Below are 25,943 nucleotides of genomic sequence, written 5' to 3' on the forward strand. Positions count from 1 at the left end.
GTGATTTAGCTTAATAACTACCTTGCTAGTAAATAAGACTATGAGTCTACAGCCATGCAACAGCTTTGTGAGATGATTCTAGACTATGCTAACATGCCGATGTTTAGTTTTACACATCAGCATGCTAACATTGACCAATTAGCACTAAACTCAAGCATAGCTGGAATGCAGGTATTTGATCATAAAACCAAAAGACTAGATATTAAAGTTTTGACTTGATGACAGATGAAAAGTTAAGAGATTGCCGAAGTTATAATAATTCATCCTGAGTGATGTGTTAACTAAATTTCATAGCAATCCACCCTGTAATTGTCGCAACATCTCAATCACAGCTACAAATGTTAACCTGCTGGTGGCGCTAGAGGAAAAGTCAGGGTCACCAAAGCCAATGCGATTTATCCTCAGATTCACGAATGTCTGTCTGAAGGTTTTTGCCATTCCGTGTTCTCGATTTTGACCTGCTGGTGGCGCTGAATGAAAAGTCAGGGCATCACCAAACTCATTGGGATTCATCGTCTGGTCACAATGAATTTTTGAATGAAATTTCATGGAAATCCGTCGAAAAGCTGTTGAGATATTTTAGTTTGGAACGAAGTGATGCAACAGTCAGCTGACATCCTCTGAGCTACAACACTAGCACGGCTAAAAACATAAACAGAAAGATTTCACAAGAGATTCACTGGACTCAGATTAATGTTTCCAGGATGCAGCAGGGTTGTAAAAACTACAGCCCAACATAAGATCTATAGGAACCCTTTAGTTGTTGTTGTAGCCTGTGTTCACCCACGTCAAAGGTTTTTCTCCGGTGCACATATGGGTCTGAAAAGCTCTTTCAGCACATCAGTAGTGGACAAAATACTCTAAGGAGCCTGAAAACTTTGCCCAGAGTTTTTTTTTTTTTTTTCCTTCACCTTCTGCTTACAGAATACAAATGCAAATGAGCTTTCTCACTGACGTAAAGCCAGGAACCAACTAAAGGAACCAACTGTCTGCTGAGTCACTGGAGGGACCACAATGTGTGCAATACTAGTCCAAACAAATGTCTCGCAAAGCCTTTAATGCTCACTGTACTTTAGGAGAAAATGAAGTCCTGCTGGCAAGGATGCAAACTTTAAGGACATTTGCCAGATGAACAAGAATAGAAAAGACCTGATGACTGAATGGACAGACTGAGTTTCTCTTTACAGCCACAAAAGGAACAGATTTTTTGACAAAGCTTTAAATGTCTGTGTTTGTGAGTTATTTTCTAAATCTCATGCTAAGTGTCATTAGAGTGCAAGCGTGGGTTGATGATAACTTCACAGACAGTTTTCAAGCTTGAAATCCAACAGCTGATCACTTTAAGCCATTACTGTGTGATAGATAACATACAAATGATGAATGGTGGAAGAAGAACTCGCATACCAAGTACTCATTATGCAGAACGGCATGTTTCAGAGGAATCTATGATATAGCAGTTGATTAGAAGATGATGCCTCATTCTGTAAGGATCAGTAATGTTGCAGCTGTTAATGATGGGAGCTAATTTCAACTACTTTATTTGCTTTATTACTATATATTTGTTTAAGTTAATTTATATTTTGCATTAAAAATCTTGCACAAAGAAAATGGAAACACTCAATTAAAGTACCTCAACATTGCACTGAAGTACAGTACTTGAGTTACTTTGTTACTTTCCACAACTGCAAATGATCCAAGTAAACTGTTTGCACTTGTTAAAGAGAGATTACTGTCAACAAAAACTACAAAAAGCTGCTTAATTAGAGTATTACAAGCGAACGTTCAAGTGCTACCATCTCATCGTGAGGCTTGCACTTGCGGGCGGAGTGGCTGAGCAGCTTTGCATATTTATAGAGTCGTATAAAACATGTGGTGAGCCGCACATATAAAGATAGGTCTTTGTGTGGGAGCCTTGCAGCTTCTGTGGTTTTGATAGTGTGATAGTTGTGATAATTACGGCCGATTGAAATTTCAAAGGAGGAGAAATTCCTGCGAGGAAAAACGGATGAAGTGTACTTAGCTTGTGTTTACACTTTGATGTGATAGTAAATGCTTAAAGTGTCCTCTTGTAAACATGGCGATGGGATGGAGAGCCATGTAATAGTACACAGACATGGCCTCGCACAGACAGGGAATGACACATAGTCAGACACAGGCAGGAGCAGACAAAGACATATTTGTTCCCATCAGATTCCAGACTGGGTGGAAGCTGGCCGGAGTCGAGACTCTTCCCATGAGCCTCTGCTCTCTCCGGCGGTCGGCCGTGACTCTGCTCACCCCTGATATACACTGCATCAGCCCATCTGTCCACATCCGCTCATCTAATTTACTTATTTTACATATCTAAGTTATTACATCCATCGCTTATCTATCATCACAAACCTGAAACTATTCTTTTTCACCCAACATACATGTCTCAGCATTAATCAAACCCGTTAGTAACGTGAAACTGCAGGACTGAGTAATCGTTATTAATCTGTTCTAAGTTCGGGACCAAAACTTTGATGTACTTGGATGTGATTTATGAAACGCGTGAACGACTGATTTATCACACGCGACAGCTGGGCGGTGTGGATCGAGGAAGCATCAGTTGTATGATAAAATCTTCCTTGTGCTTTGTAAGTTTTCAGAAGGAGTTCAGTGTGGGTGTCTCTGCATAACAATGTGCTCTGCTGTTACACATTTTAAACTACAGGCCTCTGGGACATTATTCTGGACTTTAACTGTGTGCATTTACTCAAGTAGAGGTACTTATACTTGAGTATTTCAGTATTTCTACACCATTACAACTCACAGGCAAATATTACACTTTTTACTCCATCACATTTGTCTGACAGCTTCAGTTACAAGTTGCTTTTTAGATTTTTCATTCCCTTACTGCAGTGAAAATCATGTATCTCCAAATTTAGTGAGTTTTAAGATGAATTTTTTTGATAAACTGAAGGATTAAATGTTTCGCTACGGATTTGTGGGAAAATTCTTCTGCTTCTTTAAGATAAATAAACTATTTGAGACCCCTCTTGATTTAGCTGAAAAATGCACCGTGACAAAACTGCAAGGCAAGTTTAACCCTGCACGTGGTCTTTATGCTAAGCTAATCACCTCCCAGCTCAAGCTCCACACGCACATTTGAGTGGTACCAATCCTCTCATCCTGGCAAGAGTGCAACATTCCCCAAATGTTCAACAATTTGCTAGACATCGCTCGCTTTGAGAGAGAAAACATGTTTTTGAATCAATCCTTTGATGCACAAGGTTTTCAAAGCCGCAGGTCATAAATAAAAGGTCTCTGCTGAATGTTCCCTGTAGAACGTTTCGAGACAGGTAAACAAACGCCTTCTTGAACCTTCTGACATCCACTCCTCAAGTTACTCCTGTTCATACCCGCCTGAGCACAAGCAAGTCATGTATACAGTGTTCTCGCACAGGTGTAGAACTCGCATGCAAGCCTAACTTTTTCACCAAGTTGCGACGCATTTCCTGTCGAGCTGAACTCCACAAAGAAGCTGCGCCATCGCCCCGTGCTGGGAGACGGGTCAGGGTTGTTGCAATTTTAAAGTAACGTGACGCGGCCGGGCGTCTCCCTGGCAGAAGGGCAGCCCAGCACCCCAAGGAGACGGCGTGCACCTGCCGTCCCCAGTGACCGAGCTCAGCGACAGACCCCGTCACGTCACTCAAAACACCCCGACGATGCCCGGACTCGCAGAGTAATCAGAGACAGGGTCGTGTTTCACGGGGTTACAGCTGGATTTTACTCCTAATAAAATTCTTCCACAGTCGTCAAATTACAGACGCTTTTGGAAGACTGTAAAAAAAAGTGCTTACATTCGATTCTGAGACTATGAATACACATCATCAAGAGGTCTTCAGGGGTAGAAAATCACTTTCTGGGAGATTTCTGGGAACAGATTAGAAACATATTTATTTCACACGACTTCAAATATCATGTAATCATGAAAGTGTGTAGCCATGCTGATAAAACTGCGACGTGCGGCAGAAAAGCTGCCAAAGTCGACTTTTTCCCCCCATCAAGACAACCGATTCTGACAAAAAAATACAGCTGTTTGCTTCGCTGGAGAGCTATTTGTGTTCTGCAGCGACTCTCAGCTCCAAGCATCAACTTCAAACGCAGCCAGAGCCTTTTTTGTTCAACATCCTGACTGATTGCTCTGTGACGCGACTTGTCAGTGAATACTGCCGTTGAAAAAGGGAACGGAGGTACTTGTTAGCCTCACAACTTCCTTGTTTGCTCGCCTCGCCTCGCCACTCCACAGAGCGTGCCGATATGTGCGAGCAGACATTAATGTTAGGAGGTGATTTTAGTGCTCTGGATCATTTTGCTGTGGTGAGCAACCCGTGTGACTCAGCAACCTGTAAATCATCTGCACGTGTGTCTGTTTTATCTGCGCGTGGTGAGATAAACTGTGAAACATCCATGGGCAGGCATTAATATGTGAATAATTCCAGGGTTCATTTCCCTGGAACTTAGCAACACTGATTGTTGTCAAGTTACGGAGGAATTTTAATTTTACAATTCAGCGCTACCTGGTAACTCACATGTAACTGATAAGGCCACTTTCTATTCCGTGAGCAAACAGTTAAGACATTGACTTAGGGGACCATGATAGTGCGACATGCCAAAGTGTAGTTCGTGCATTGCTTGAAAATGGATATGACAAATTACCTGCAATCAAAATACCAAAAATAAGCGTGAAACGACTTAGTTTGCAGCCAAAATTCCTGGGTGAGTTGAAGATGCTGGCAAGGTCACCACTCGACTCTGAAACATAGTGGAGAGATATCACCTCCTTCTGAAGACTGCCTGAACAAAGACATCTGATAAACTGACCCCTTTTATGCAGAGATGCCACAATATTGGCGGAAAGAAGACCCGTCATTACACCGGCTTTCCAACGCCAGAATAAAGCTGCCCCGGTGTGAGGTCTAAGAAGTCGGCAGTCCAGCAAGTAAAAGAGGCATGACGTGTGACACAACAGCGCCTGCTTCTTGATTTTCTAAACAACAAGCTGCTCCTAAAATCCCCTGTGGTGGGTCTTGCTGCAGCCCCCTTTATACACGGATAAAAAAAAAAGCCAAAATGTGAATGATTGCTTGTTCTTGTTGAAAACCATGAAACCATTGTGGAAGAAGAGGGAACAATATGCCAATATGAGTGTTTCTGATAACCAATGACACCAATTCTCTCTCTATTATTTGACTATCAGGAGAACGACAGAGCGTGACCCACTGCCACAATATGGTAATATGCCTAAATATTTACTTTTATGTGGTAACCCACTTTAACATTTATGAGCGTTTTGGTTTAGTTAACGACAAAATACTGGATTTTTGCTGAGACGGTAACATGAGACAACCTAAGTTGGCGGTCAAATTATTCATAATATAAGAACTGCAGAAAACCAATCAAATTCAGACACAGTCATGTTTGTCTTAGACGATAAGAACCACTAAATTTGTGCAGGTTTTGCAAAGCAGTGAGGCCTAAATGTTTGGTTCTTCATCCCAGCTATGACCCCTTAATAGAAAACACCTCCGTCACCATTTATGGCCTTCAGAGCCTTCTGTCCATCCTCTGCTTTCATTTTCTCCGTATTTATGCACGTTTTCTGAAAGCTTGCGAATGTGGGCGAAGCAGAGCAGTACCACAGACCATCTAAGGGGGGCAGTGTGGCCGAAATTTAAACAATGATGGAACTCTCTCCAGGAACGGTCACAGTCCAGTAGTACATGATCAATCTAATGCTGTCAAGTAACAGAGATTCGTTAACCAAAAGTCAGGTAGTTAGACGAGCTCACGGTATCATGTGGTGAAATAAGAGCCGCGACCTTAACGGCTGCAACTTATCTCCTTATCTTGTTGCTCTGCAGTTTATTTTCTTGACTCGTCGACAAATCGTTTTCAGTTGTTTTCAACCATCACAGCAGCTGATTATCATAAAGCACGAGTCATAAATCATTTTCCTGCTCAAACGTGCCCCTCAGTCCCAAACAGGTAAGCGTTAGCCAAAAGCCGCCGGTGTCAGTGCCATATATTACCGCTCGTGTCATCTTTACCACCAGCGTAAGAATCTCTGAAATGCATGTTATGAAAAAACTGGATATCCCGACCGCGGCTATAACATTACAGATATGAGCACGCTCCCGTCTTAGTCATCCTCTCGAATTTTGGGATAAAGGGGCGGGGGTGGGTGGGTAATAGGAGAAGGAAAAGAAGCAGGAGGAGCCAGTGAGATCTTTGTTGGCCGCGGGTAAGGTTTCAGGCAGGTGGCAAAGGGGACGAGGGGGTGATGGGGTCTCGTCACCCTCCCTCATAACCGCGTCACTCCTTTCAGCTCATCGCTGCCAGGAAGTAACCAACATGGTGTCCAAGGTGACTTTTTTCTTTTTACTGTTTGCCTACAGTTGCCTTCATTCTAAAAAAAATACAACCTGGAGCGGACCACGCTTTTCTGCCGCTGCCTCCTTTTTTGCTGAACTCTCTTTTAAGGCCATTTTTACAGCGCGCTGTCAAGTAAAACATCAGTAAATCTCATAATCCCATACTGAGGGTTTAAAAGTGCAAGAGCTCAGATCACCTGTCCGCTTTTGTTGCTGTATTTCTAACACGTCCATCTGATACTCTCGGTCATAGCATGACTTCATCAGTTCACGTGCTGCGCTGCGCACTCTGGATCTTTGAGTGACAGGGTATTTCCTTTTGGGTTCAGGCAAACCAAGACATGCTGGTTTTCCATCCAAATGCTGCTTGTTTCCATCCACTACTGATTATCAGGGGCTGGTTCATTGAGATGAGCAGTATGCGGTGCCAATTGGGGTTTTCCAGTTGGAAAGCCATTAAACTATTGAGGAGGAGGAGGGCACAACAAAGTGATGTAATTTTAAGTCAGCTTCTTCTCTTGGAGCAGAAACGACTGATCAATCATGCGAATTAAATGTTCTTTACATCATTAAGCGCATTAACCCTTTTCTTGAAAAAGGTTCAAATCACCTGGAGCAGGCTTTGTTGTGAAATTGAGGATGTTTTTTTCAAATTTTGCCATTTCCGTCAACCTTTTCTAATTTGATGCTTCAAAATGTGCATGAAAATATGTTGATGGAAACATGGCCACTATGTTTTGGGCCTGAAAAGCATTGAACATAATGCCAGGTGGTATTTCTTATGAGAAATTTGATTGGGAGTTGCATTAAGACCCTGAATTTGAGCCTTTTTTCTGTTGCAAATCTAAAGAAATGAAGTGACAGGTTTTCAAAATGGCTGCACAAAACAGGGTTTGTGTAATGTAATGTATCTGCAGGAGTGTGAGCCTAAACTGGTCGCCCCAGCTAACTGTGAAAATCTACCAGTTTCGCTCCACATAGCAAAGTTCTTCTTTCAAAAAAGTAACTGATCGACAGCCACTAATTTGGTGAAAGGAGCATCCATCATGTTATGAAACCCTGCTCTGCCCGCCGCCAGAGCCCAGAGACGAAGCTTGGAAATCCTCAGTAATGAGCGGCGGCCAAAAACAACCGGGGCTTTCTGCTGGAAAGAAGCAGACACGACTCGGTGCCCTTATAAAGACAAAGGGCGAAAATGTGGCGCTCCTATACCGCGCAGCACATACAGGCACCAGTGATACACGCACAGGCACACATCGGCTTAACGTGGGCCGGAGGGGGTCAGGGGTCTTTTGACAGGACGCATCCAGCATCCAGCTCTTTGCTGAGGGGGCCACTGCAGGGCTGCGGGGTATAACTGTTTCTCACACCAGCACTTCTCAGCCAGTTAAAAATGACTCCTGCCAGCACACACTCACAGAAAATGTGACCGCGAGTCCCCGAGTGGTTTCTTTTGAATGCAAGGGGTCGCTGATTACCAAGAGACCAGAGGGCACGGCGGGTCAGAGTGCTCTCAGGTGTCAGCTCTGCCCCTCCAGTCACTCACAGAAACCTGTCCCCTCTGTCTCCAGACCACCCACCCAACACACACACACACACACACACACACACACACACACTCTACCAGTGTCATTACCACCGGTCTTCAACTACATCACAAGCAAATATCTTACAACAACTTTATTTACACAGAATCTAAAATAAATGCCACTTTCTCACATTAATCATCCCATTCAAAGGTGCAGGATGGTCATGTGAGTACATAGCATACAGTATGTGTGCGTGTGTGTGTCTGTCTGTCTCTCTCTCTCTCTGTCTGTCTGTCTCCTTCTCTCTCTCTAATTGTCTCTCTATGTCTCTTTCCCTCTCTGTCTCTCTCTCGCTGTGTCTGTCTGTCTGTTTCTCCTCTGATGACTATTATTTGACCATTAGAACCTGACCTACTGCCGAAAGCTGAACTAAATATTTACTTTACGTAGTAACCCACTTTAAGAGCTGCGGGGTAACGATTCTTGTGTTAATCTTTGAAACATTTACAAGCGGCCTGGTTGAGTTAACCTTATGACCTACAAAATACTGGATTTTTTCTGTAATGGCAGCACGAGACAGCCTGTCGAATGCTGACAATATGAGAACCAATCAATTCAGAAATTGCTTAACCGGTACATTACTACACATTACTCCACCGCCGCCATGTTTGCTGACGTCAGAAACTCTCGACTCTGAGCTGCCCTCTAGTGGCTGTATTACTTAACGTCCATGCCAGCGTTAAGTAAGCACTGAAGTGTGTGGGCAGTGAAATCGTTTGAAATGGACACATCTAATTCCCATTTGGGGCTGATTCATTAGCATGCACATGATAGTGAGCAACCAAAGAGTTAATTCATCTTCATCAAATTATTCGGTATTTCACAATAAAATGGCTAAATTTAGAAAGAAGTCAGTAAAAATACACATTATTTTTGTTTGACAGGAACAACATTTTCTTTCTTTTCCCAGGATAATCAAATCAGCATGTATATGTCTGTGTATATCTGCTGACCACCTCAGATATACTCTGGGACCCCGTCAGAAGGTCCTGACTCCAGGCTGGAAACCACTACTTAAACCTAAAGGTCACAGGTTTTGCCTTCGGCTTTTGCTGCTGTTTTCAACCCATGTGACTTGTCACATGTCCTAAAGCAACATGCTGAAGTGTCAAAAAAAATGCAAATTCACATTCTCGCGCTCACCTCCACACTCTCGTTGACCTCTATTCCCCCGTCATTGTCGTCATCCAGCTGTTTGTGGATGTGCCGCAGCGCTTCCAGGCTGAAGCGGTCGGCCTCGCCCATGCACGGTGGCATCACTATGAGACAGGGATCTACGGGGGACAAAAACAATCGGGTTAGAGAACGATCAGGTGAAGGTTAACAAACAGCTGGAGTCGGTTTACACAGCGATCACGTGTTCAGAGTCTCCATGTCAGGAGCAAACAGATTAGCAATTACTTGCATACTTCCTCATTTTCCTGTCACTTCTAGTTAGAGCATTACGGGGACTTGTGTGCGAAGGTTGTACCAGCCAGCTTAAAATGAGCTTTAATTGATGGCACAGGCGTTAGTTCACGCCATGACTTCCAAGGAACTGCTGCCGTGTGATTCACTGAAAACTGCAAGCCTGGCATACAGGAGATAAAACGTGATGCAAAATGGGGATTACATGACAGAGAGCACAAAATAATGGCACATCTGTGGTAGTAAAATGATAGTCGATTGATTCTCTTTGGATTTAAGGCTGTTGGTGATCTGATGGCATTAGTTTGGGCCGCAGGAAATAGTCATGGGCGTTTTTCTCAAATACTCTGACCAAACAATTAATCAGTTAATTGAGAAGAAAATCTGCAGATTAATCAATAATGAAAATAATCCTTGGTAGCAGCCCTAATGGCATCTATTCAGCAGAAATTGGTTTTAATTGCTTTTAATGCCAGGCGTCTTGAGCGGCTGACTCACTGAGTGATTCGCTGCCAGGTTATGTAACGGCAGCAGAAACTTCTGGTTTAGCATGATTGTGATGAGATGACACATACTTGGGATGATACAGCCATTAGCCTCTCATATTATGACGCCGGTGTCCATTACATAATATTTGTTTTCCTTGGAGAATAGTGGAGGATTCATTTTACAGAGTACTCGCTACAGGCAGTTTGTGCTAGCGTGACCCCCCCCCATCCATCCACCCTCCATGGGGGTGACCACACCTGCCCTCCACGCATGTATTAAAATCCACTTCCTTGTACGATTTGGAATACGGACGCTAGACTCTCTCGTGTGCTCTTGTCAATCCGGCGGAGTCGCCAGGCATCCTCCGCTTGTTTTCATTCAGTCCCCCTCCCGCCCCGCTGGGGAAACGAACCCATTACTTCCAGCCTTCCAAGCGACGGACAGTTTGAGCTGGCCGGCTGCCAAACTGTCTCAGCAGAGCCACGAAACACACGCAACCACAGAAACAGTGGCTCACACACGTAAACATACGACCCCAAAACCGCAGTTTAAGACGATTGAAGCCACGATCAGCTCCATAAACTGGATAGAAAATGACAGAAACCGACTATTTAAACCTATGACCACAGCAGTGCCAAGCCCAACAAAAAATGTTCCTGTTTCAGACCAAACACAAAGCAGCCGAGGCAAACACAGCAACACCCAAACAACGAGTGCACAGTGTCTAGTTGCTGCTTGCAATGAGTAGTGCACCAGATGAGCTAACCACACAACAGAGAAGCCCCTAAAAAAAAACAAAGCAAAAGAGACAGAAGATAGTGTTATACTGTCCAAAATGTCCAATCTTTGTGAATATCACTTAACATAACGATTTTGGATGCACAAAGCTTAACAATTTACATACATTTGGAGCATGAGCTTGAGTTTAAAAGTCTGACATTTTGGGGAAGTGCACTTTTTTGACGAGAGTTAGATGAGAAGTTCGAAATCACTCTCAAGTCTGCACAGTAACGACGAAGTTGGAGTCAGCAGCCAGTTAGCTTAGCTTTGCATACAGACTGGAAACAGGGGGAAATTGTTAGCCTGCCTCTGTCCAAGTGTAAAAAAAAAACAATAAAAAAACAACCACCACGACTTCTAAAGCTCTCTAATTAACACATTTTATCTTGTTTGTTTGTTGGGTTTTTTGTTGCCTTTGGACAGAGCCAATGCCAGTTAGTTTAGCTCATGCTAAGCTAAACTAACTGGCAACTGGTTCTAGCTCCATACTTAACCGACAGAAGCAAGAAAAGTCGTAATCATCAACTAAAGTCTGCATAAAGCAAATTTCCAAAACATTAGACTGTTCCTTTTATATTTGAAAAGCACATGATAAAATACATGCAATCTTCTTAAATACAGCAAAAAGTTGCAATTAACTATTTTGGATGCAAGAAATTTTTTTAAAATTGCATCCATAAGCATGTATAGTATAGTATATAGGCAACCATGTGGCATTTTCAGTGACTTTTTGATGTAGGATCTGTTTACTGAAACAAGACTTATCAAGTTATAGAGTTGCCACTTGGCAATCCACAGAAGAAGCAAAAGGAGACATTTGATTGGACGTGTGCCCGCGCTATGTTTGGATGAGAGGACACTGGGGAGGATGTCCATGTCGAATGGGCTGCAACTGGACCGAGCCTCTGGGCGACAGAGGTTATATAACACGGTGATCATTTGTTTTGGTGAAAGCAGATGAAGCAGGTTGGCTGGAGCAGGTGAAACCAGAGCGCTTTTAAAATCTCCACCTGTTAACATGACGATGTGGTAGCTCTGGACAACATGTTTAACTTGTGTTTCGACTAAGCTGCTGCAATTAAAAAAAAAATCACCAGCTACTTCCTGGTATGACAACACGGTGCGCAACAAACAAGGATCGGCCTGTTCGACCTCCGCCAAACCGTCTGGTGCACAAGCGCTAAACACTGTGCACTCAAAAGGAGGAACGCAAAACCACAGAACACTGTGAATTACCCTGTTAACACTTTAAAATGAGCCTTATTTCAGCAGTGTCCATCTGTCTCCAGTCAAAAAGCATCTGACGTTTGAGAACAAGTGACATAATGCATTTGCTTAGCTCGCCTGTGCAGTTTACATAGCCTGCCGTTTGCATAGCATGCATATCTATTTGGCTGTTTGGTTATTTAAACAGGCAGAAAACTCAAATACTTTACTTGTGTTTTACATACACACACACAGATGGCTGCACATCCAATTTGCGAATCCCTCTTTAACTTGAAGCCTTTGTTTTGCAGAGACATCCGAGCTGATAACAGCATACTTCCACAAACAACTTTCTATGAAGTTGATCTTTCTGTTTTATTGTCATTTCTTTCTATAGTGGTGGCCTGATTCTGTTCTGCATGTGTGCAGAACCCTTCATGAAACTTCTGAAGCTGATGGAGAAAAAAGATAATTCTGAGATTAAACAAAAAAAAAAAAAAAAAAAGCAGTGACAGTATTTAGGCTGGGCCACCTAGTGTGCAATTCAGAAATATGACAGCACAAGCCTTTCCCTCCCTGGTGTCCTATTTTTGAGTGTGTTTGAGTATGTTTAGGGACAGCTGCGGGCACTACAATGAGGAACCATGTGACAGGAAGTGGCTGTCGGTGACCCCGAGCATTCCGGGGGGACGCACGCGAAATCAAAACAGACGGGCGAAGCGGACCCAAAAGATGACAAAATTGGAAAGCGCTGCGTTATTTTTAACCCACCAGGCTCCCAGTTGTCAGGATGTAACAATGGCAGAGGTCTCCCTCGCTCAAACACACACACATGCAGATGTTCAGTGCATGCACACACACACACGCACACACACACACACACACACACACACACACACACACACACACAGAGCAGCGAAAGCAGTTATACAGTAATTCACTTTGCCATAACTCACGAATGTGTGCAAGCTGTCACAGAGGGCGGCAGGTTCGGTTCAAAAGAATCTGATAACAAAAGCATTTAGCTGTCAGCTGCCTCCTTTAAAGTGAATCCCAAAGCTTCAAAACACTCTTTTTTTTGCACGATATATGCATGTCATTAAGAGGCTTCTGTCTTTATTTTCAGAGAAAACTGTGAAGCAGGTGACAGGAGACGCAGACAGGAAGGAGTGTGTGCCTGATGTGTTTACAGTGATTTTTTTTTGGGGGGGTGGGGGGGACTTCCTTGAACCTGATCCCTTGAGACACGCGGACATCATGTTTATGTGACTGAATAGAGCTAGCATCCTCACACCGCAGCATTCTGGGTGAACACTTGAACACACCAAAGTGCCAGATGAAGATTTTCTCCTGCAGGTTTTGATGTGGTGATACGACAGAAGTGACAGCATTAGGAGTAAAATTAGCTTTCCTGCATTTTGATTCTCCGTGGTGCGACAGGAATGGATTTTCTATTTATGCAACTGGTCCATAAGAACTTCCACAGAATAGTTTTTCTTTTAAGTGTCTAATTTTAACAGAGACATACTGTAGTATATTTATATTGTACAGCGCCCTGCTTCTGTGAATACTCAGTAAAGTAATACAACAAATGTGTATTAATCCGCAGCTGTAAATAGTTCCAAATATCTACCTTCAAAGATTAAAGTATTTGGAATTAATGCATAAAAAAGTATAATTTAAATCAAAGCAGCTGTAGCTGTTTGGTCTAATAGAAGAAGCCGATAACCGGGCTCAGAGCTGCAGCATTAGAGGCTCCATGTCAGCCCCCCGTAGCCCACAGACTGAGCTCTCCACCTGGGAGAAGGACACACAAACTCCCCCCCACCTCACTTCAAACCTGATCTTGGATGAGGAGCCAGATTCAGTGTAAGAGTATCCGTGCAGCGGGAGGGTGGGTGTGGGCAGCCGCGACGTGGAATTAAGATAGCAGGATATGATGGGCTTGACATGTGACACTGGGGAGCCAAAAGGGGGGCTGAAGTGGCCTCTTCTTACCCGCAAACTGCTCGAGATTTCTCTGTGTCCTCAGCTGTTTCCTGCTCCGGCACAGACGCGCTCATTGTCTCCCTCTCTCGAGTACAGACGAAGACGAGATACCAAGGGCACGGAAAGACTCGCACCTTGCGCACACATACAAAACGCCTATTCATCCACGTCTTCAAGCGTCTACGGTGGCGCTGAACGGCAGGGCAGGTGGCGGCAGACTCAACGAGCCAGACCAAGGTGGATCGATGCGGAAGCAGCAAACACGTTGCATGGCTAAAACAGATGAGAGTGGGTTGGCTTGCACACAGATGAGTTTCACCTCTTGGTATTTCAGCCTCCTGACAGGGAACACATCTCAGATACTCTCAGAACAAAAGCTGCTGGTAGCCTGCTGGGGTCAAACAGTATTCGTCACTGTCGTGGAGGCCCACTTAGGTCTGGTTTAGCCATGTCAGTCAGTTAGTAATATAGAAGAGAAGGTTTACACAATTCCAAGAAAACACCCAAGGGCCACAACAGATACTTCTGTGAGTGATAACTTCTTTAAAACTCAATTTTCCCACCTTATATCCCATGCACATTTTGCCCAGCAACCATGTGCATATGCATATGGCTTCATACAGGCAGTATTAGCAGTTATTTGGCCGACAGCATGTGCGTAGCTTCACAACTGCACTTAGATTACAAGAATTCAACACAATCCTAAGCCCTGTCCCTTTTCACTCAATGATCCAATTAAAGCCGAGCGACTTAAGTGAACTGTCTGAAATCACGTCCTGTTTGAAATATAATGCACTATATATACTTTCAGCCATTTTATTGTGTGTCTGAATTCTTGGTGTGAAACCGCACTATATAGCACCCTCAAAAATCCCCTGAATGCAATGAAATGAAGAGCAAACTACTGAGTGTTTCTTTTGGAGGAATATGTGACTGAATGAGTAATTAAGAGCATTAATACCTCACCAAATTAGCAAGACACTGAAGACAGTAAAAAGATGTGCCTCACCTACACATCAGGCCTTTCAGAGACAAGCTCCTGATCGTTCATTTTAACAAAAATAGATGAAATAACATCACAACCTGATCAAAAACAACTCCACAATGCCAGATCCACATAGAAACCTCAACATAGGTTCAAACACATACAGTATTTCCTGTCACACAATTAATATTTAGAAGAAATTCACTGCGGCTTCCCTCATGGTAGGTAAGCTGGATGTCATTAGCCAGCATTAGCTTTAGAGGATTGCTCAATTATTGAGAGACTCAGTTTCACCTTTGTACATCCTGGAAATCACCTTCCTATTCTGACACACAAGATGCCAGATAGAGACAAAAATTCTACTTGGCCCTCATAAAATGGGGGATTTTCTAGAATTGTACACCACACAAACATCTTTCTATTACTGTCTGTATTAATGTACGACAATATTAAGAGCTCAATAACAATACAGATCAGTCGGACACAGATAAGACGCTCGGCCTTGAACCTTTTTCCTCTGGCTCATTATTCACAACATGACCCCTCTGCCCTGAAGCAACAACAGCAGCTACAAGTTGAGGCGACCTCCTGCCTGAGGGTCACACAGCAAGATGCACCCGCCGTTGAACCTTCCTCCAAACAGTTCATTACCGCACTGTGTCAGCACTTCATTAGGTCCACAGGCCCCAGGCTAAACTCTTATCAGCTTTCACATGTTTCTGATGTATGCATTTACCACATGGATGACGCCGGAGGCATATATTCTTATAAATTCCTGCATGTCCTCAGGAGCCATGAAATGGGCAATTTGCTCCAGGGGCCACCTGCATGTGTGACCCAGCCTTGTGATTAATTCAGTCATGTCTTGGCGGAAATAATCCTCATTGCACAGCATTGAAGGCACTAATTAGATGCTTCAAATTGTTTAAAAAGTGGAGGGAGGTGGGAGGAATGTGATGTCAATGAGTACCAGACTTGTCCCCTGCAACCGGTGCCCATATGGCAGTGTCATAAGTCAAGCTGACGGGTCAGTATTAAAGGCAAGTAAATAAAGCTTCTGGAGAGTCTACCATTTCAGCTCATCAGCAGCCATGAATAAGACACAAATATCATTAGCCTCCTACAAATGCCACCCAGCTAGTGCAGAGAGTGGGAGAGAGAGAGAGAGAGCGAGAGAGAGAGAAAACGTTGAAGATGAAGAAACAAGATACAGAAAGAGTTTGACTGTTACTCTCAGTTTGAGCTATTAAAATGAGTCTACGTTAAAAAAACTGACCTCTTTCACTTATTCGACGCCGTGACACAGGAAACTTTTTAAAACAAAGCTTAATGAAGTTGTTGAGCAGGAAGGAAAACATCTCTTCCAAATATCAAACAAGTGATCTCAAAAAGAGTTTTTACATGGCAGGCTCTGGGTTTTCATTATGTTTGAGCTACTCCTTCGCTGACAGGTGAGCTTTCTAACTCCCCGGGGTAGAAGAACAATGTGTTGCTGCAAAACCATCATGACACAAACACAAAAGAGTGCCACACACACACACACACACAAACATATAATTACCCATGTGTCAAAACCTTTAAAAACCACATGCATCGATGAATGAATCTCATTATTCAGATGGCTTCAGAGACAGAGTCCCATTTGCAGCCAAGGCAAAGTCTTGCAAAACCGCACACACCCGGCTGCAGATCAACATGTCTCAACTGAACCTGATCCACCCTGAACCGTAGGATCTTTGTCGCAATTTGCTGAACGTAATAAGCCACAGGTTATGCAAACAGTACAGGTGGAGCTGGATCAGCACAGGCAGTGGGGTCATTCCAGTGTTCCCAAGTCAAATGTTATTGATATAGCCTATAAATCTTAAACTGCCTCAGTACAGAGTGCAACATCCTATAGTACAAAAACACCTGTTTGGAACATCCTGGAAAGGCTGTCGTTCATGCGAGGATGGAGAGAGGTTCACCACTTCATGAGTATGTTAAAGGTGCCCTGTAGAGCAAGAGCTGTAAGAGCAATGTTTTATGAGTAGGTCCACGTTTTGTTTGATGGAAACCTTGAATGTAAACAGAATCTTTGTTGGTTTACAAGAAAACTCCACAGGGCACCTTTAAGTATGCACTGCAGCAAAAGTCAACTGTAAAACTGTTCAAATACTGAACAGATAAAAGCTTTCTACTTCCCTGTCTTTGGTTCAATAAGGGATAGGGAGCTTGTCGTGTTTGACCTGCTGAACCCAGTTATTTCCACTGAAACAGGGTATCCTTTGCCCATCTAAACCACCTTAATGGGCACCAGTAATCCTCTGCTTAGGCCACAGCTTAAAGGGGAGTGGGGGGGGGGGGCAACTAGAGCAAAACGTGTGGAGGCCCACCGAGTCTGATCTAAAAACTTCCAGAAAAGGAGACGCTCCTTGCGCCCGGGCGTCCTAGGAATGTTTCAATAACAGGGCCGAACACGAGATGTGTGATATATGCGGCTGGCCGGAGGAAGAAAAGCAGGAGGGGAGGACGAAAAGACAAGAAGAGGCCGAGCAAGTCGTTTAATTCGCTCGCTCTGCCTCCGACATGCTCTTCTGGATGTGAGGTTAATGGACTGCACGCCTGCAGAAAGACAGACAGGGAGCAGAGGGTTTTGCTGAGGAGGAGATCTCATGCTGGACCTGCTAGAGTTAACAATGAACAATGAAAAGCATCATGGGAACTAAGCATGCACTGGCCATGTAGTCAGCAGGGATATCCAGGGAAAATCAATTCCTTTAGTCTAACTCATGCACACAAGTGTCGGGAAGATGCAGACCGGATAACCCCAAGTGGGATTAAGCGTTCCTAATGTGTGTCATAGCCTCAGGAAAGGAAAGCTGAGGGTTAAGACTCTCCCACTGGACTTCTGAGAAGCATCTCTTTTAGGGTAATGGTACCCCATGTTCCCTGACCTCGTCACAAATTGGCTAAACAAATAGAAGAAGGAAAAATAGCAACAAAAAAAAAGGGAAACCAGATGTGCCTGGAGGCGAAAAACAGCTGTAATCATTTGAAAACTTTAATCTTAGGCTGAAGTTTTAAATCAGATTCATAACGCTGAAATACTTTACTCTGAAAAGCGACTTTAATGTCGTTTAAACTTACACATCTTTGATCATTTCCAGCAAGCAGGTTCACTTGAGGGCTCTTTTAGTTTTAGGGCTCACAAATCTACTTGAATAATGTTTTTTACTTTCATACTGGACACTTTCATTTCTAACACTGATGGTTTTCAATGTAGAATATTTCATGCCATAAATGCTATCGACATTAGCATTCAGTCGAGGTTTAATGACAGTATGTGTGAAGTTGCTGGTAAGATTAACATTATTATGGCTATTGTTTGCATCAATAGGTGTGCTGCATCTGACAGCTGCAGCTTTAACCACACGGCTCCTGTTACTTCAATCTTTCAGACATGAAGGATCATATTACCGCTACGTTGTCGTTAAAGAAGCCTGATCTCATTAGTGGCACGACACCGTGAAAGGAAAACATCCGCACCTTCAAAATAAGCAGGTGAAGAGCGGCGCTGCTCGTGCTTCCTGTGGGATTTATTATCATTAATGTTTACATCTTGCCGGATCTATTGTTGGACTGTCGAAATCCAGAGCTCGGGCCCCTGCACGGCCTTGAAACAGATTTAAAATGACATTTATGTGATGGAAAGGAACACTGAGAACAGCCTGTTCAAACTTTTACTGCTACCTTTAAACCTGCGAGGTTTGTCAAAGCAAGCAGACGTCTGCATGCTCACAGGACAAGGACGCACGTTTGTATCTTCAATTTGAAAAGCGCCACTAAAAGACACATTTAATGCTTCTGGACGCTTTCGTCGCCGTGTTAGCAAGGGAATGTCTCGCTCGGACAATTTGCGGCTGACGGCAGACAGCAGGTTTGGCTGCCTGCCAGCTTCCTGTGCATGTCTTTTACCTTCCTGCTTGACAGGATTCTGGTGTTTTTTTTTTTTTTTTTTAACTTGGTGCTCCTATATATGGATGCTAGTATGGAAGCTAAGAGTAAGCGATGAGCTTCAGACAATAGCTAAGTAGATTTGCAGAGTTGAATCCAAATCACATCAAATCTGAACAAAAAAAGCAGTTTGACCTGTGATGCATCAGAGAGGATTAACAGCAGCGACACTGAGACCAAATGTCAACATGCTGTATTTCATACTGGCAATATGGACACCAACTGCCTGCATCTTATACCTTCGACAGACCTTTGCCCCACTTGCTGCCGGAGAGGAAAGCAAATGAAAGTCATTCTGTTGTTATCAGGTGCTTTGATGTGTAATACACACTGGACCCATTTTGGAACAGATCAAGGCAAGGCCAAGTGGCTCCTGAGGACCCACCTGTTGGTCCGGATATGCTACTGTTAGCAGCACTACAACGGATTAGCTGTGAACTCACCACAGTCTTACAGCGCCCAAATGAGACATGGGTAAAAAAACAAAAAAAGCATTCAAGTGCTGCCGTTTGGGGCAGGCTGATGACAGCAGTGAGAGTGAACCAAAACAGCACAGATGTGGGCCAAAAAACCAAAACAAGGAGCTAAAAGATGCTGAAATGCTCCAATGAGCCCTTAACCCCTTTCACATTAAATACAGTTATTTGACATAGTCTTAATATAAAAATATTCATCATAGCAGCTTTAAATCAAATTAGTTGGAATATATAATCCCATCCTAATAATACTGCTACTGCAAGCATCACAAAAATGTATCCTGAGGCCACTTTTTCTACAGTTTTCTTCATTTATTGCATTTGCATCCCCTGTTGTGTTTGGCCTCGACTCGCATATTTGTTTGTTATGAGCACAGGTCAGAGCTCAAAGTTGGAAGAGACAGACTTGAGAGGGGCCGGCATACCAAAGAAATCCACACCGCTCTTTGCCCCTCTCGCCCAGGCCACCACATCACGTGCCCTTTGCAAAGGGAAAGTCCCTGAAATCAGAGGGGACAGCTCCTCACGTCCACTGTCTAACTTTAAATCCCACTCAAATACATTGTATACATATATATATATATATATATATAGAGAGAGAGAGAGATCCATCTGCCAGAATTTGAACGGCGTATCGGCTGTAGAGATAACATCTCTTGGCTTATTTTGCTCTGTCGCAAAAATGTGAAATCTGTCCACCTGTCTCATGTCCAAACAGTCCAACATCCACATTAAAAAGAAGAATCAACCCTTTGCGGGTCTCTCTTTAGGCTCACAACATTTAAACTGCGAGATTTTGCTTGCAGCACAAACAAATGCTTCAGTGAATACATGTGATTAGCCAGGAAATGGCATGCAAAGCGAGAAAGCCACGCTGGCAATTTTAGGCTTCTGTCAAGGGCACGGCATTGGCTTCTTCCTGTGTTAAGGTGACGAGTATTATCACAGCAGGATGCCACTCACATAACAGGACAAGGCTGTGACCCCTATCGGCCTTTTATTCCGCAAACTATAGAACTAATAGTGACTGTTGCAATAAATCCATTGACTATATAGTCTATGAAATGTCAGAAAACAATGAAAAATGGCCGAAAAATGGACGTTTTGTCCAACCGATGGTACATTATATAAACCAAGTAGCAAATTCTTGCATTTTAGGAGCTAAAAAGCAGCAAATGTTTAGCATTTTTCATATGAATTACAATTAACTGGCCATTTCAGCAATACTTCGTTCTTACCGGACAGCCAAATAAAGTGGAGGTGAGAAAGAAAAAAGGAACCTCAGCCATTTTTGTTCCACATATGTGTTTGCATGTGTGCATCGCTGCATGTTTTTGTGGTTTTTCTCGGTCTGTTGGCATGTAGTGTTGCAAGCTTGTGTGGATCCATCGCGAAGGGCTCAGCCAGCTAAGTGCCCGTGCATTGCCAGCTTCGGGGATCAACACCTTCAAGTGTGGCGGAGCTGGACAACAATAGCCCCCTCTGGACTGGGCGAGGGCAGACAGTTCTGCTACTGTAGGCCACCCGCAGCAGGAAACATTGTACAGCTGAGTACAGTGACCTACATCTCTTACTGAGGCGTTTTCTGCATGAGTGGATAAGCTTACTGGCTGCTGCTGTTGTCTGTAAATAAATAGTTGCATCTCTTATAAAGGAAAAAAAAAAAAACAATAGCTCCTCAAAGCAACTTAACAATGCCTGCATGTCGGTGAATCAGGTCATTGATTGTCTAAACGCTTGTTAGTGACTTCAAATCCAATCTCTGCTCTCTGCGCCTGTGGGCACAGTGGGATAAACCATCAAATAAAGCCCCATTATCTCCCTGGTGAGCCCAGTTGAAAGTCTGACTGGTCTCAGTAATAAGAAGAAGCACTCTGACCCGGCCGCATCAGTGTCAGTAATGGGTCAGCGGCGGTCACAATGGCGAGCATGATGGAAAATGCAAATGGAAAACGTCGCCGGTGGCTTTATAAATACACCAGGGGGGAGTCTGTTCTGATTGGAGACCGGCCTCATTAAGTTGGATCACAACCCTAAAGCCCCTTACTGAGATGGGCAGCAGCTGTCCACTTTCGGGAGAAGCCGACTGGGCAACTGAGCGGCGTCAGCGCGGCGATGCGACTCCGGCCTTTCGTTTGAGGTTATTAATGAGCTATAACTGGACGCACACGCTCTTTTGCGGGTGGATTTTGCATTACACATAATGATACTACATCCAACTGTTACTTTTCTTCTAGCTCTGTTTTGGTCTCCACCAACTCCTGAAGGAAATATCTGACTTTAACATCTGACCAAAACATTAAGGCAGCAAGATGCCAAAACTACGTAGCATTTTGGCATCCTTAAGCTAAAAGTGCCTGCAGAGTCAAGTGATACTTCTTTCTCTGTGACTCTGATATTAGTGGTCGTTTAGGTTCAGATAGATGAAGCTGTTCTCAGGGTTGGTCGCAGAGATTTGGTAAAGTCTGCCTTCTGAATCACAAAGTCTTGTTTTTCTTTGGCTCATGAAGAACCCTTCAGAATAGTCTGTTCTAGTCAGGGAAAGGAAATGGCTTTGCCTGTTGAGCTGCACACCACAGAACGAGGACATTATGACTCGCTCCACGTTCACTCTGACACTCTGTCACTTTTAGCCCCCAGAGCGAACCCAAAGCTGGCTCTGAGGCACCACGGCAAGTAAGAAAGCCTGGCTTCCCTCAAGCGTGTGTGTGTCAGTTTGATAGAACAGTGGCCATCCAGCAGCGACGGAAGTATCGCAAAATGCAATTTCCTATGCTCTGTGCAGTCCTTAAGCAAGCACTGGCGAGATAGGTAAATGTTGGACCTCCTTTCCAAACAAATCCATTTATTAATGCTGTCACTGTGCTCTGAGACAGCCAGTGTCGCCTCTCATTTAGGCACAGAAACAGAAGAAATGTTCAGCAAATTCTCACCAAACCTTGCACAAAATTGTCACGACTACAGCGCGTGTGAGAAGAGATCAACTGGTGTTTTCTTTACCACATTGGAGTCTGCGTAACTTAACCTGCAGCAGCCAGTTTCTGCCTCTGTAAGTTATGTAAAGCTTATGCTAAATGGGGGCCCTGTATCTGAGACAACTATCATCCAGCAGGCACATTACTTGAGAACTGCATGTTCCTTGCAGCCAGAGGGAAGGGCTTTGTTTGTTGAAACGCCAAACAAGCTAAATACACCCCACCATTAAAACAAGGGAAGACCACGTTCACATGGCCACTACACCCCTTAACAAATGTCTCTTCTTCTTTTTACTTGTTTTGCTGACTGTCTAAAATTTCTAACCCCCTTTTCTTGCTCAGGGTGTATAGAAAAGATTTATGTTTCCTATTGTTTGCGTCTGCTCTGAATTTGGCCCATGCTTTTTTAAAAAAAAAAAACACTCAATTTGATGCATGCTGCAGTGCATGCAAGTGGATTTACAATAAATCAGGAATCCTACACAAGAGAAAAAGGCCCGCAATGAGGAACAAAGACTGGCAAGACGTCATCCAGACTGCAAAATGAGTTGAACAGCAGCACCAAAACAACTGACATTCAATTCAAACCACGTGCAACTAGTTATCTGCAACGCCGACATCAATTACTCCTTCAGTGCCTGATTCATCTTTGTCTGTCTTCCAAGATAAAGGAAGTTCCTGACAGAAAAAAAATTCTATTTTTAAATTACAAACCAATAAAGATGAGCCACTAATTGCAGCTGCAGAAATAACTATTAACTATGGTCCAATTATCTGTGTGAATACACAATGAGGAAGAAATTTAGCATTTGACATCCAAATCTCTACACTTTTAAAACCTAGAGAACTCTGACACCATGCATTTCTTATCAAAGGTTACAACTGCTCATATACAACCAATTGCACATTTATGTAATAATCCTCCATCACCATCCCCTGCTTTATTTCCAGCCTCCAGCCCTGGCCTGGTCTTTTGAAGATCCTAAATCACAGGGGAGCTGCCTGACCCGCCAAATGCTAACCCCCGCCCCCCAGGTCTCAGCCCCAGACCACTCACAGCATGCTAAATGGCAGCTTTGAACCGTAAACCGCTTCAACAACACCAGCCTCATCTCTAACCTCATTTACAAGCACATGAAATCCCTTCAGGGTGTGCGTGGCAGTGACAGGCACGAAGTGAGGTACGTCTGTCTGTCTGTGCGTGTCTGTGCCAAAATACCTGCAGGAGAAAGTATTGCTCACAAATGTGACATAATTTCTAAATGTTTCTAAACATCCTTGATTATGTGTTGCTTGACACACACCATTTAAGAAAAAAAACTTGTTTTTGACGAACAAGTAATAATGCTGGGAGCTCAAGGACAGTTTAGCATTTGGCTAAAATGCTAATACAGTAACAGCAGCACCAGCAAACTGACAGTAATGTCTGTTATACAGCAACATTTATATAAAGTTAGCTTACATTAGCTGTCATGACCTACAGGTTATACCAGATAAACTTAAGGCCTTGACACACCCGGGGCCGTTTTTTTTTTGTGCGATTATTTTTTAATGTAAACTTATATTTTCAAGCTGTTATTTTTGTTATGAGTACGTCCACACAGCAAACAAATATTAGACAGAATTTTTTTTTGGAATAAGCTCAATTTTTCTGAGCTTTTGAAATGTGAATAAAGGCATCAGTCAATCGCATTCTGCAGAGTGGACTTGTCACAATTGCTAATTATAATGACTGTTTGTGTTTCTCATCACTCTGGATTTTATGACCAAGAACACAAGTTATTGCCAGTTATTTCTTGTGTTTCTTGAGTTCTCCTTTTCCATTGTGTCTGTCATTGTGCATGTGTGTGTCCTCTTCTATTGTCGAGTGAGCGGGAGGAGGACAAGATCATCCTCAGTGGATGATGTTGAATCGATCATCTTTTCTGCAGAATGAGCTGCATATGTGTGTGTCGCAACTGTCACAAATCTACAGCGAGTATTCCGCATTTTACAGTTATGTATTCGTCACATTCCCGGTGTGTTTTGCCCTTAATGCTGGAGCAACAAAAACTTTAAAAATAAGTGTTATTCTTCTTTCAAAAGCCACAGTCACTGTTTTAAAGCTTTAAAACTGACCTGTTCTAAAGGAGATTTGTGATAAATATATCACTTTAAAATTCAAGTACATCACAGCAACACAGACAAAATTCTAAATTTACTCGGGCTGCTTTTAATCTAGAAAGGAAACTCTGCATGTACAGGAGCTACAAGAACACACACACACACACACACACACACACACACACACACACACACACACACACACACACACACACACACACACACACACACACACACACACACACACACACACACACACACACACACACACACACAGACTTGTGTTTTCCTCTCCTGACGCCAAGACCAGCGAAAAGGCAGCTGACCTTTCCAGGGAGCCGGCTGGGAAATGGGTAACGCTGCGGTCATGTTTACTGACACTGTATTAAGTCACCACTATCTGCACTACACTTCATTGTTCGCTGGGAGAGAGGGCTGACATCGTCCCTCGGCCCATTTTTACACTGTCGAGACAGGCGGGGTAGACGTGTTAGGTGAACGTGAATATAAAAATGAGTCTATAGGCCGCTATTTACAAGGTTTTTCAAGTGCAAGAGCAGCACTTAACTGTGTTCTGTCAACGTCAGCAGCACAAGACAGACCTCATTTAGCATTTGTGCAAACAGCCCAAAGCGCAGAAGAGTTAAAATGTGTTTAAAATATATTTACCTTCACGGGATTTCACTTGATGCCGTGTGTCAACCAGTCACGTTGTATGTACATCCATCTCTGTCCAGACTCATAATGTGTAGATGTGCAGACTTTGATGGATTTAATGAAAGATATTGAGTGTATTCTTTGGTGAAATGGATGTTGAATTCTTGTGCTGTGACCCAGAACAGGTTTTGTGACCGCCAAAATTTTATCTGCTCACCCTTGCCTCCAAGCAGACATTTGTTCCAGATGTAATAAATGCACAGAGGCATAAAAAGAGGGTTCATATTTGCATCACTGACACCTTGTTCGACTCATCATTGACAACCTGTCTGATTGTCCTTGTGGATGTCCGTGCTCCCAGGGGGGGGGGGTGAGGTTTGTGAGCAGAGGAAAATAAAGGGCATCTTGAACAAATTCAACTGAACGAATCTCATCCTCTGATCTACATTTTTGGAAATGTACAAACATTTGTTTTCTTGCCGGGAGTTAGATGAGATGTGTGTTACCATTATCATATCTGTCTGTTGTATATGAAGCTGCAGCCTGCAGACAGCTAGCTTGTAGCTTAGCATAAAAGACTGGAAAACAACCAATCTACCAGGACCTCTAAAACTTAGTTACTACCATGTTATAGCTTGTTGTCTACTCTGTACGAAAACCAAAGTGTAAAAAACACCAATTGCCTGTTTTACAGGGGGTTCTGTGCAGGACTATTTCTTGGCCGGGACTACTAACTTCCTGGACTCCCCTCTGGTTGCATGGCAACTGGTCTCTGCCAAGAAATCTCTTGGCAAGAAATACCCGCATTTCCCAAAATGTCGAACTCTTCCTTTAAATCCTAGCTTGTGTGTGTGGGGGCTCTGTTTTGTTTGGAGCTCAGTTAACAGAGCCAT

The 25,943-nt window shown here is 43.4% G+C and overlaps 1 protein-coding gene across 3 annotated transcripts in view; it reads right to left on the reverse strand.

Moving 5' to 3' along the window:
• Window positions 1-25,943, reverse strand: part of stim2b (stromal interaction molecule 2b) — a 41,922-nt gene that overhangs the window by 13,593 nt on the left and 2,386 nt on the right. For all 3 annotated transcript variants that reach the window (XM_041964615.1, XM_041964616.1, XM_041964614.1), the window contains one exon: window positions 9,131-9,261. In XM_041964615.1, coding sequence (XP_041820549.1) covers window positions 9,131-9,261 — 131 coding nt within the window. The remainder of the gene's footprint in view (window positions 1-9,130; window positions 9,262-25,943) is intronic.

Source organism: Chelmon rostratus, chromosome 23 (genome assembly GCF_017976325.1).
Source record: "Chelmon rostratus isolate fCheRos1 chromosome 23, fCheRos1.pri, whole genome shotgun sequence".
Classification (NCBI taxonomy): Eukaryota; Metazoa; Chordata; class Actinopteri; order Chaetodontiformes; family Chaetodontidae; genus Chelmon; species Chelmon rostratus.